This window comes from Panthera tigris, chromosome D3 (assembly GCF_018350195.1).
Source record: "Panthera tigris isolate Pti1 chromosome D3, P.tigris_Pti1_mat1.1, whole genome shotgun sequence".
Taxonomy (NCBI): Eukaryota; Metazoa; Chordata; class Mammalia; order Carnivora; family Felidae; genus Panthera; species Panthera tigris.
This window is the reverse complement of record NC_056671.1, coordinates 35144079-35157462: the sequence shown is the minus strand read 5'-3', so window position 1 is coordinate 35157462 and position 13384 is coordinate 35144079. Positions and strand designations below refer to the sequence as shown.

Genomic DNA, 13384 nt, shown 5'->3' with positions numbered 1-13384 from the left:
AAATAATGTTTTTATGTTGGTTTAAAAAAAGGATAGTTACATACAAACCGTAACGAATTAAATCCATGAAAACTACACAGACTTAAGCCCTCAAGAACAAATTATAAAGCATTAGCAATAGAAAATAACACCTGTTGTATAAGTACATATTCTTATAGTACCTTAAGACTAAAATAAACACTGCTCCCAAAATAGATGTTCCTTTTTAAAACAAAGTTCTGTAGTTTGGTACTATGTATTGCAATATTGGTGGCTGGAAATGGAAAGCATTTTCAACATCTATACAGCTAGTTAGAATTCTGAAAATGTTCTTTTTTATACCATGTGTCAGTATAACCGTTTCATTTAGAATATTCTCACCTCATCTCCAAAACTAAGATTATGATCTCTCCAGAGCTCCTATACAGTGCTTCTGGAATTTGAATTTTTATGAGAAGGACATTTGGGAACTAGATCACTTTTTATAGGAAGCTTAATGTATTAAATTCACAATTTTAATAAATATTTAGTAAAGGAAGTGTTTACAATTTTTAATCTTTTTTTTTTTTAAGTTTATTTTGAGGGAATGCATGTGAGTGAGAGAGGGGCAAAGAGAGGGAGAGAAAATAGCAAGCAGGCTCATATGAACTGTGAGATCATGACCTGAGCTGAAATGAAGAGTCATCTGACTCTTAACTGACTGAGTCAGCCAGGTGCCTAAGTGTTATCTGTCATTTTTTAATAAGTTTGGTTTTCCCCCTTGGTTAGAGGGCACAGTTTTCTTTACTTTTAGTTAGGAGCCTGGGTTTTCTTTTCAGATAAAGGCCTATTGTATACAACATAACATTTCAGCTAAGAAAAGATGCCCACCTAGGAAGAAGAAAAAATCTTTTTCTTAAAAATGATACAATGAAATAGAATTTGGCAATGTTTTGGCTCTATTTATACAGCTTGGGTTCAACTAAACTTTCATGTACTTAAAAATAATTGTAACGTTAAAAATAACATAGAAATTGGGGCGCCTGGGTGGCTCAGTCAGTTCAGCACGCATCCATCTGTTGATCTCAGCTCAGGTCTTGATCTCAGGGTTGTGCATTTGGGCTCTGCTGGCCGTGAGGCCTACTTAAAAAATATGTAGAAATTGAGCCCGTTATTACCCCCGTTGTACTAGAGTATATATTAGTAGTAAGTCTAAGTTACAGATAAGAAAACTAAGGGACATGGTATCTTTTTTCAAATTACATATGTATTCAATTTGTTATAATCTTGATTATGTAATTGTGGAATATGTTTCCTTTTAAGATTTTCTTTAAACCAGATAGTCATGTATCTTGTATAGACAAAACCATTCATCTTTAGGTTACTATACTTTATGAAAATCACTTGATCCCTTATGACTTTACTCATAAAAATTCTGAAACATAAAACAGGTGTGATATTTACTTAACTAAACCCTTTAAGTTAGTGGTTCTTAATCTTTTTTGCATCAGATAATCTTACTTAGATATTCTTTCTCTGAAAAAAAAAAAAAGTACACATATTAAAATTTTACATAACATTAGTAGCCAATGTTTCCTCTGAATTCAGTCCCCCGGATTATAAATCTCTGTACTACACATTTTTATATTCTGTACCTTTGATATATGAATTGTGAGTTAATTGTATTGTTTGCTTTTAAAAGAATCAGGAGATCTCATTATGAAGCATATTATCTATAAAGGTTTTCCACAGTACTGTAGCAGAGTTCTTACATATTTTTATTGCATCATTCTCATATAATTCTGAAATTTTCTTTTTGAATTGAAATAGTTACTATATATGCTATATTTTTCTCACAGCTATATTTTTCTGACAGTTGTCTCTTGACCAACAATAGATTCTCTTTTCTTATTCTAGATTCTGAAGAGGCTCGGTCTGTAAATCCTTCCAGTGTTGATGAAAACATTGACTCTGAGACAGAGAAAGACTCTCTCATCTGTGAAAGTAAACAGATAATTCCCAGCAAAGCACCTCTTCCATCTGCTCTTGATGAATATGAGTTCAAAGATGATGATGATGAAGAAATAAATAAAATGATTGATGACAGGCATATTCTTAGAAAAGAGCTACGGAAAGAGAATGAAGGTGAAGTAGAAAAGAATAGCTTATTTGCAAAACAGGAGAAAGCTTTCTATCCTAAATCATTTAAAAGTAAAAAACAAAAGCCATCTAGAGTTTTGTATTCAAGTTCTGAAAGTTCAGATGAAGAAATTCTTCAGAATAAAAAGGTTTCTGCTCCATCTTCTGTCCCTGAAACATCAAATTCTGATACACAAACCAAAAAGGAATATGGAGTTTCAAATGAACACAAACAGAAAGGCAAAGTTAAAAGAAAATTAAAGAATCAGAACAAAAATAAAGAGAACCAAGAGCTGAAGCAAGAAAAAGAGGGAAAAGAAAATACCAGAGTAACAAACTTGACAGTTAATACTGCACTCGATTGTTCAGAAAAGACCAGAGAAGAGGGGAATTTTAGGAAATCTTTTAGCCCAAAAGATGATACTTCGTTACATTTATTTCATATTTCCACTGGTAAATCTCCTAAACATTCTTGTGGACTAAGTGAAAAGCAGTCAACACCACTAAAACAAGAACATACTAAAACATGTTTATCACCAGGAAGTTCTGAAATGTCATTACAGCCTGATCTTATCCGGTATGATAACACAGAATCTGAATTCTTGCCAGAAAGTTCAAGTGTAAAATCTTGTAAGCATAAGGAAAAAAATAAACATCAGAAAGATTTCCACTTAGAATTTGGTGAAAAGTCAAATGCCAAAGTAAAAGATGAAGATCATAGTCCAACATTTGAAAATTCAGACTGCACACTGAAAAAAATGGATAAAGAGGGTAAAACATTAAAAAAGCATAAATTGAAACACAAAGAAAGGGAAAAAGAAAAGCATAAAAAAGAAATTGAAAGTGAAAAGGAAAAATACAAAAATAGAGATAGTGCTAAAGAGCTGCAGCGGAGTGTAGAATTTGATAGAGAATTTTGGAAAGAGAATTTTTTTAAAAGTGATGAAACTGAAGATCTGTTTTTAAATATGGAACATGAGTCCCTAACATTGGAAAAAAAATCAAAGTTGGAAAAAAGCATAAAAGATGATAAATCAACCAAGGAAAAGCATGTTTCAAAAGAGAGGAATTTTAAAGAAGAACGAGAGAAGATTAAAAAGGAAAATGAAAAATCTTTTAGGGAGGAAAAAATAAAAGACTTAAAGGAAGAAAGAGAGACTGTACCCATAGATAAAGAAACAGAATTCAGTTCTTTAGGAACAAATGCCATTGAAGAATCTATAGGGTTACATTCAATGGAAAAGGAAATAGAGATTGAGAAACAAGAAAAGCATGTAAAAGAAAGGGAAAAATCAGAAAAGCGGTTTCAAACTAAAGAAAAGGATGTTGAAAGAAAAAATTCTGAAAAAGAGAAGAAGATCAAGCATGAGCATAAGTCAGAGAAAGATAAATTAGATCTTAGTGACTGTGTTGACAGAATAAAAGAAAAAGACAAGCTATATTCACATCACATAGAGAAATGCCATAAAGAAGGTGAAAAGATAAAAAATATTACCACTATTAAAAAAGCTGATGATAGAGAGAAAAGTAGAGAAAAGATGGACAGAAAACATGACAAAGAAAAACCTGAAAAAGAGAGGCATCTAGCAGAAAGCAAAGAAAAGCACTTGATGGAAAAAAAAAACAAACAATCAGACAACAGTGACTATACTAAATCAGAAAAAAGCAAAAATAAAGAAAAAGACAGGGAGGTAGATAAAAAGGAAAAATCTAGAGATAAAGAAAGTGTAAATACAACTAACTCCAAACACTTCCAGGAGGAGAAGAAGTCAAGTATGGCAGACAGCAGTAAAGCACAACATGAGAAAACTTTATCCCTTAAAGAAAAAACAAAAGATGAGCCTTTGAAAACCCCTGATGGAAAAGAAAAAGATAAAAAAGATAAAGATATAGACAGATACAAAGAACGAGACAAGCACAAAGATAAAATTCAACTAAATAGTTTATTCAAACTAAAATCTGAAGCAGATAAACCTAAACTTAAGTCATCACCAGCATCAAAAGATACTCGACCTAAAGAAAAGAGGTTAGTGAATGATGATTTAATGCAGACAAGTTTTGAACGAATGCTAAGCCTTAAAGACCTAGAAATAGAGCAGTGGCACAAAAAACATAAGGAAAAAATTAAGCAGAAAGAAAAGGAGCGGTTGAGAAATCGGAATTGTTTAGAACTTAAAGTAAAAGATAAAGAAAAAACAAAGCATGTACTAGCTGAGTCTAAAAATAAAGAACTTACTAGGTCAAAGAGTTCAGAGTTGACTGATGCTTATACCAAGGAGAAACAGTCTAAAGATGCTGTAAGTAACAGATCACAATCTGTTGATGCCAAAAATATGAATTTAGGGAAGTCATCTTTTGTTTCAGATAATATCTTAAACAGATCTCCTAGATCAGAAAGTGAAAAACCAGGTCTCAGCTCTAGATCTGTATCCATGATTTCGGTTGCTAGCTCAGAAGATTCCTGCCATACTACAGTGACAACCCCAGGCCTCCAATTGAGTATGACTCTGACTTTATGTTGGAGGGTTCCGATTCCCAAATGTCCTTTTCCCAGTCACCTTTTTTGCCAATTGCCAAATCTCCTGCCCTTCATGAAAGGGAATTAGATAGCTTGGCCGAACTGCCAGAGCGGATTAAGCCACCATTTACAAGCAGACTTCCGACATCCCATCTCCGATCATCTTCTGTAGAAGATGTCAAACTAGTGATAAATGAGGGGAGACCAGCTGTAGAAGTTCGAAGGTGTAGCATGCCATCAGTCATTTGTGAACATACAAAACAATTCCAGACAGTATCAGAAGAAAACAATCAAGGTGGCTTAGCTGTGCCAAGAGATATTTGTCCTTCTCCCAAACCTGAGGTGTCCTTAAATGTGCCTGAAAGAGAACTTTCAAATATGTCTAACATACATTCCAGTTTTGCAGCGTCTCCAACTAGATCTGTAAACAGCAAATATATTTCAGCTGATATAAATGTTATCAAGAGTACTGTTCCAGTGAGCACTTTAATGGACAGTCCTGTGCATTTAGAGCCATCTAATCAGGTTGGTGTGATCCAGAATAAATCATGGGAGGTACCTGTTGATAGTAGACTGGAATCCTTAAGCACCAGTGACTTTATCTGCCCAAATTCTGGTACACCTGATCAAGATTCTTCTGTTCAAGGCTTTTGTAATTCTGAAAACAAAATATTGAAAGAACAGAACACTGATTTTTTATCCCTGCACCAGACTGAACTGCCAGGAAACTCTTGTGCTCAGGATCCAGTGTCCTTTCTGCCTTCACAACAACCTTGCTCTTTCCACAGCCAATCACTTTCAGATGCTGAATCTATTTCTAAACATATGTCTATGTCATATGTTGCCAATCAAGAGCCGAGTATTTTGCAACAGAAAAACGCAGTTCAAATTATCAATTCTGTTTTAGATACTGACAATGAATCTACAAAAGAGGTGGAGAATACTTTTGTCTTAACAGATGTTCAAAAGACAGATGCCTTTGTCCCATTGTACTCTGAAAGCAGTGTTCAAGAAGCAGCACCAAATTTTGAAAAGGCTAATACTTTACCTGTATTACCATCAGAAAAAGACTTTAGTGGAAATGATGCCTCTTCCCAGCTAAATACACATTATGCGTTTGGCAAATTAATGTATAAGTCTTCCAGTGGCCATGAGGTTGAGAGTAGCACTTCTGATATTCAGGTTATTTCACATGAGAAAGAAAACAAACTGGAGAGTTTGGTCTTAACTCATTTGAATGATAAGTGTGATTCTGATTTATGTGAAATGAGTGCCGCGATCCCAAAAGGGAACCTAAATGAACAAGATAATCCAAAACATTGTCCTGAAGGTGAAAAGTGTTTGCTTTCCATTGAAGATGAAGAATCACAACAAAGCACTTTATCAAGTCTGGAAAACCATTTGCAACAGTCCGCTCAACCAGAGATGCATAAATATGGTCAATTAGGTAAAGTAGAATTAGAAGAAAATGCTGAAGATGATAAGACCGAAAACCAAATCCCTCAAAGGATAACTAGAAACAAAGCAAATACAGTGGCAAATCAAAGCAAACAGATTCTTGCTAGCTGTACACTACTATCAGAAAAAGACAGTGACTCTTCATCTCCTAGAGGAAGAATAAGATTAACTGAAGAAGATGATCCTCAAATTCACCACCCACGGAAAAGGAAAGTATCCCGTGTACCTCAGCCTGTGCAAGTGAGTCCCTCTTTACTACAAGCGAAAGAGAAAACTCAGCAGTCTCTGGCAGCCATCGTAGATTCTCTGAAACTAGATGAGATTCAGCCATACAGTTCAGAGCGAGCAAATCCATATTTCGAGTACTTGCATATAAGGAAAAAAATTGAAGAAAAGCGCAAATTGTTGTGTAGTGTTATTCCTCAAGCACCTCAGTATTATGATGAATATGTGACATTTAATGGATCATACCTCCTGGATGGAAACCCCTTAAGCAAGATTTGCATTCCCACAGTAAGTAACATCACTAAATATGCATCTTCAGTGCTGTCAATAGAAATATAATGCAAGTCACTTCTGTAGTTTTAATTTTTCTAGTGGCCACATTTTAGAAGGGAAAAAGAAACAGGTAAAATTAATTTTAACATTTTATTTAACCTAGTATATTCAGAATACTATTTCAAAATATATCAGCATCTGGCTGGCTCACCTGGTGGAGCCAGGTGAGTTTGAGCCCCACGTTGGGTATAGAGATTACTTAAATAAATCCTTAAACAAAAATATATAATGTAGAAAAATTATTAATGAACAAGACATTCTGTATTTTTTTTGTACTAGGTATTTGAAATCTGCTGTACTTCTAGTACATCTCAGTTCAACCTAAATGGGGCTAACATTTCAGTAAGTGTTCAATAGCCATGTGTAGCTGTTGACTACCTTCATGATCAGCACTGGTCTACGGTATTTTCTTTTTCCTTACCTGCTTTTTCTTTTGTCCCAAAGGAGGTATGCTTCTCTGTCTTTGAAGGGTAATTCATTTCCATGTGCTCTTGATCCCATTCTCTCCAGGCCTCTCTGGAACTTTCCTCTATTGAGACACTATTTACTGGTGTGATTTTAATTACCTCTCTCCACTGGCCTTTATCCGCCCACTCCAAACATATTTGGGTCTCCTTCATGTTGGAGAAAAGAAAGTTATCCCATAACTATGCCAGTTTGTCAAGCTGTCCCTCTCTCTTTCACCACCTGATATTTTCTCTGTATCACTTCCTGTTCATCTCTTAAACCTTCTGTACTGTCACAGATCACCAGTGAGCTTATAATGCCAGATTTGTTGGCCTGTTTTTCTTTCTACTTGATCTTCGTCACATTTGACATTGTGACCATCTTGTTCATGAGATTTTCCTCTGCTTGTTTTTATGACGGTGCTCTCTTCTGGTTCCCTTGCTTCAATCTTTTATGCTCTCCTTTAATGACTTTTCTACCCATCCTTAAGCATCAGAGTTCTCTAGGAATCAATTCTTCAGTCAACTTTCTGTCATTATGGTCTTACCTATTCCTGTTGTTTTCAGCAGTCTTCCATGTGCCATTTAGCCCCCAAATTCTTACCTAGTCATGTCCTCTCTGTTGACCTCCAGAATCAGATGTAGGTGCCTCCAGGCAGCATACCTGTCATAGGTTCAGTTCCACAGGAAGGAGACCCTAAACTATGCACAAGAGGCTTATTGGTGAGTGCTGCCAGGAAAAATGTGAGTACATGTGTGAAGGAACCAGAATTCGGCAGAGTGAGAAGTTGAACTGAAATGTAGCTGCAGCGCTCATTTCAGCTGAGCCCACAGAAGGTCTGGAATGGGGTGGCCCTTCTGACAGGTAGCTTGCACCCAGCGAGGGCACGAGGCCTAGCGCATGCCAACTGTCTTCCCTTCCAATGTTCCTGCTGCCAGTTCCTAGAGAGGAACTCCAGTGAGAGCTGCCAGCCTCCTACATTTCTAGGACTTGGAGGCTGAGTGCCTCATTCCTGAAAGAGGAGTCTAACTGTGTGCCAAGGATCTGTTCCAAACTCAGACTCCCCCAGACCAAAAGAAATGATTTCTCTCTCACGCTCAGAAACCACTTTTTTTTTTTTATTAGTGATGACACCAGAGTAGTATCCTATCAGTTACCAAATTCTAACCATTCTACTTTAGAACTCTCTCTAGAATCTGTCTCCTCTACCACTGCCTTGTTTTAGGGCCCTCATCATTATCTCTCACTTAGAACATTACAGCCACTCTTTCACTTCTTTTTTTCCCTACTCTCTTTCTGCAGAAGCATTCTCTTTTGTTGTTAAACTTGTATCCTTTTAAAAACAATAAAGGGGTGCCTGGCTGGCCCAGTTGGAAGAGGATGCGACTCTTGATATCAGGGTCCTGAGTTTGAGCCCTATGTTGGGTGTAAAGATTACCTAAATAAGTAAAACTTAAAAACAACAACAACAGCAATAAAAAACTGTTTCCCTACTTAAATATCTTAGCTGTGATTAGCTGGCTTCCCATTGCCTACAGCTTAAAATCCACATATAGTCATGGCATAACCTTATTCATTTTGTAATCTGACCCCAGTCTACCCCTCCAGCTTCATTTTCTCACTGCTTCCAAACTCACCCAATAATTCAGCCATATTTAATTCACTCTTGAATGGACATCTCTTGTTCATTACTTCTGCTTAGTACTGTTCCTTCTACCTGAAATAATTGTTCTCGCCAGGCCTCCTTTTCTATCCTCTTCCGTGCCTCTGTTCCGGCCGTGTTGTCACCTCTGTGCAAAATCTTGTCAAAGCAGAATTGTTTATATCTTTCTCATACCTCCCACATGATATCATAGTTAACTGTTTACATGTCTGCCTGTAATCTGATTAAGGGCTAGGACACTATTTATCTTGTAGAATGAATCCCAAATTTATCTTCAGCTGTGAATACATAGTGATGTCCATAACTGTGTTTCTAGCTGCTTGTGAGCATCACCTGACTGTACCACAATATCCATAAAATCATTAGGTTCCACACTAAGCCCATTTATCTTACCGCAGAAGTGCTCTTTTTGTCCTCTCTGATTTACTTATTATCGTTACCTGCTCTCTCATTTCCCAGACTGGAAACCCAAAATTCAACCTCCACGTCAATCACTAAGTCACGTTGATTCATCTTACTTCCTTTCCCCTTCTGTTTCTTACTACTGCTGTGTAAGGACCACATTAGCTCCGTACACTGTTCACTCACATACGTGAATATTGCATAATTAAATATTCAGAATATTACATAATCAAGTAATTCATAACCAAATGCTAAGCATTGTGCTAACTAGATCTCAGAAATCAAAATGGGCACCTGGGTGGCTCAGTCGGTTGAGCATCTGACTTGATTTCGGCTCAGGTCATGATCCCTGAGTTGTGGGATCAGGCCCCACATTGGGCTCCATCATGGAGCCTGCTTACTTTTCTGTCTCCCATTTGATCCTCTCCCCCACTCACGGTCGCGCGTGCGCGCGCGCTCTCTCTCTCTCTCTCTCTCTCTCTCTCTCTCAAAATAAAAAACATAAGGGCGCCTGGGTGGCTCAGTCAGTTGAACATCCAACTTCAGCTCAGGTCACAATCTCACCATTCGTGGGTTCGAGCCCTGCATTGGGCTCTGTGCTGACAGCTGGAGCCTGGAGCCTGCTTCGGATTCTGTGTCTCCCTCTCTCTCTGCCCCTCTGCTGCTCATGCTCTGTCTCTCTCAAAAGTAAATAAAAAAAAAAATTTTAAAGAAATAAAAAGAAATCAACAAAACAGGCATTCTGAAGAGTTGTCATAGATTCTAGTCTAATCTCTTCTGTCCATCTAGCTTTCTTACTGTCTAGGTACCTTATATATAACTCAGATCTGATTATGTGACTACCTGGCTATAAACATCTTTAGAAACTCTTAATGGTCTGTAAACCAAAGTCCCCATCATTGTCTACAGGTCTTCCCATACCTTTCTAGGCTTTTCTAGGTAGTTATACCCTACTGTACATGATGCTTCCCCGGGCTATTTTATACTGTTTCACATCATGCCTTTGCATGGCTTTTCAAAGCCCAGTTCAGAGAAGAACAAAAAGTTAGAGACAAGGTGTTCTTTAGTCCCACATCCATAGAATTTACCTGATGCTAGTGCTCTTTAAATCTTGAAAGACAAGAGATTTTTATATTACTCTACTACTAATAAGCAGTAATAGTAGATTTAAAAAAATAGAATTGTAAATTTGTCATTCTTTCAAGTTTTCTCAGTAAAATAATTTGTTAATAACTCAATATAAAGCTAATCATTTTGTTTCCTTTGTTTCCCCTTAAAGAGTAAAAAATTTTAACTGAAGTATGTTGTATCATAGGCTTGAAATACAGGTAAAAACATAAAGAACCTATTTAAATTAAACTTTGTACAAACTGTTTCACGAAAAACAGTTCTAATCCATGTCAGGGTGCCTTTTCAGTGCTGCCTGTTGAGAGATATATATGTATATTTGTATATATATTATGTGTGCATTTGATTATGATCACCTTTTCTTACTCCTTCAAAGATGATGTAATACAAGTTTCTCTTGTAGCAGTACTGGGGATACAGCTTTGATTAAATCAAAATTTAGTTATAGCAAATGTTTCAAAAAGTACTATAAATAGAGCTGAAAATTTTTTCTGAGTGTAGTAGGTAATTTTTGTTTGTTTTTAATGAGAGTTATTAAAGAAACAGCACGGTATAGTAGAAAGAGCAGGAGATTTCTAAGTACTGTACATAAGTTTGTCTGGGTTTTGCTACAAACCAGCTGTGTGATCTTGAATAATTCCTTCACTTCTCTGATTCTTAGTTTTCACATCTGTAAAACAATAATACCTACCCTACCTCAAAGCAGGTTGAAATAGTATATGCCATAACCCATTAAAAATTTTAAAACAGTATACAGATTTAAGAGGTTACCATTATTTTATCCATCTCAAAATAACTTTAAGGTTCGTATTTACTAGAGTTAATATGCAAACCCCCCACCTCTTGTTCATAAAAAGCTACTTTTGAGTTTATTGGACTGAAACTCATTTGTTCAAAACTTAGTCCTAAAAAGTAAATACCAGAATAACAAAGATCACTTTTACATACATTATTTTTAGTAATTTCCAATATGATTTTATCCATTTGTTTCCTCTGTCAGCTAATTGCCATCTTATTGAATTAATCTCTACATTTATGTGATCTTTTTATAGAACCTGTTAGAAATGTAGTGAAACATCTCCAAAGCAATTTAAGTGTTTGTTCTTCTATCAGGTATTTTTCTCATAATCTAACCGGAATGCTGCTGTTTCTCCAGAGGAAATAAAACGAAGAAAAGTGAAACCTTAGGTCAAGTTCCCAAAAGGCAAATGAACAGGGCGAGAATAAAAGAAAAAGACTTGTAACATCATGGTATCCACTGTGGTCACTAGTACCGACACAGAGTCCCTACAGCAGGGGCACAAAGAGCATCCCTGGGAAGCTATCAAGAGATTTTTTTATTCTAGAGACTCCTGGGACTCACAGATCTTAAAAGACAAAATCCCCAAGCATGATTTACTTAAAGATAGATGAGGGAAACAGCAAAGGGAAAGTTTCCTCAGAAAGTCTCCATATATTCCTTTGGTGATTTTACCATTTCTCTGTATGTTGCTAGATGTTGGAAATTTCCAAATTTATGTGTTCTGCCCAAACCTCTCTCCTCAGCTTCTTTTTTGCTAACTGGCTAGCTCCACTTGGATGTCTGTGAGCTCCACAAACTTAACATGTCAGCACTGAATTTATCCAAAACCCTTATTTCTCTTTCCTCTTTTCTCCTCCTGGGGTATCTCCTACCAGCTATCTGGCCCCCTCATGCTGGAGGACCCACAAGTGGTCATTAGCTGCTCCCTCTTATCCTTAATCATTATTTTTAGACCCCCATCCCTTCCACTCCCTCCTTCTCACACCAGTGTCACAGTGATTTGCTTTCTTAATTTCTTGTCCTCCTAATATCTATTCTGCAGACACAGCAGTGAGCTGTAAGATCTTTCAATGATTCCCCACCACATACAAAATTTACACTGTGTTATACATACTGTCTGTTCCACAGCATGTTAATTAAATACATGTCGGGGGGTGGGGCGGGGCAGGCTGGGGCAAGGTAGGGAGAGCTCATGGTCAAATAAGTTTGGGAAATGGGGCACCTGGGTTGCTCAGTCGATTGAGTGCCCGACTTCAGCTCAGGTCATGATCTCACGGTTCGTGGGTTCCAGCCCCGTGTCACGCTCTGTGCTGACAGTTCAGAGCCTGGAGCCTGCTTCAGATTCTGGGTCTTCCCCTCTCTCTCTGCCCCTCCCCTGCTCACACTCTGTCAACCTCTCTCTCAAAAAATAAACATCAAAAAAATTTTTTTAATAAAAAAAATAAAAAAAATAAGTTTGGGAAATGAAGCACCATTAATCTAAAAGTAAATAGGTTTCTTCATTTCTGAACTTCTCAGAACCATTAAATTTAACTTGATTGTGAGACACCTGAGTGAGTACATATGTACAATGTTTCTCAAACCCACTTGTTCTTAGAACCATTTCTCGCAAGTCATGTTTGTGGGCTCCGTGTTCTGTGGAACACACTTTAAGAATAGCTGGTTAAAAAGAAAAAAAACAAAGCTGGTTTACAAAATGCTAATGACTTTGCCCCTGCTGATCCTCATGTCCTACCATTCCTTCCCTCAAAGTTGATATCCCAGGAATTCAACTTGTAGTTGGCTCCTGACACCCTACTATCTCTTTGTTTCATGAACTTGATTATGCTATCTTTTCTTCTGGGAATTACCCTCCCCTCTTCTTTCTCTTCTTTTTTCCCCCCACAACTCCTTTCTCTTAACTCTTGATTCTGGCTCTTCCTTTAAGATGCAGCCTCAGGCATTAAGCTTCTCCAAGAAGCTTTCTCTGACACCCCAGGCTCAAAGGAGTAGATACTCTTCCTCTGGGTGATATAAAGGAGGCCTTTATGGTTTTGGAAAACTTTAAAACCATAGCACTAAACTTTACTGTTACTCTTGTTAAATTTAAAGATGGTTAGAAGACACAGAAGTCAAACAGATGTATTATTGCAGTTAGAGGCATGAAAAATAATCCACCGCAATAAGTTATCTGTCCTATAGAATTTTCCACCACATTGATTCAACTGAGTGAATCCTTGTGATAGGATTTAACATTTTTTTGGTCCCCCGTAATTCCTGTAAATTGTTCACTGATGATAGAGTCCCAGTTAGATACAAGTTTGATTCTTTG

The 13384-nt window shown here is 36.9% G+C and overlaps 1 protein-coding gene across 1 annotated transcript in view; it reads left to right on the top strand.

Moving 5' to 3' along the window:
• ANKRD12 (ankyrin repeat domain 12) overlaps window positions 1-13384 on the top strand; it is a 126749-nt gene that overhangs the window by 100393 nt on the left and 12972 nt on the right. The window contains 2 exon segments of the mRNA XM_042961950.1: window positions 1876-4575; window positions 4578-6586. Of these exon segments, the coding sequence (XP_042817884.1) occupies window positions 1876-4575; window positions 4578-6586 (4709 nt within the window).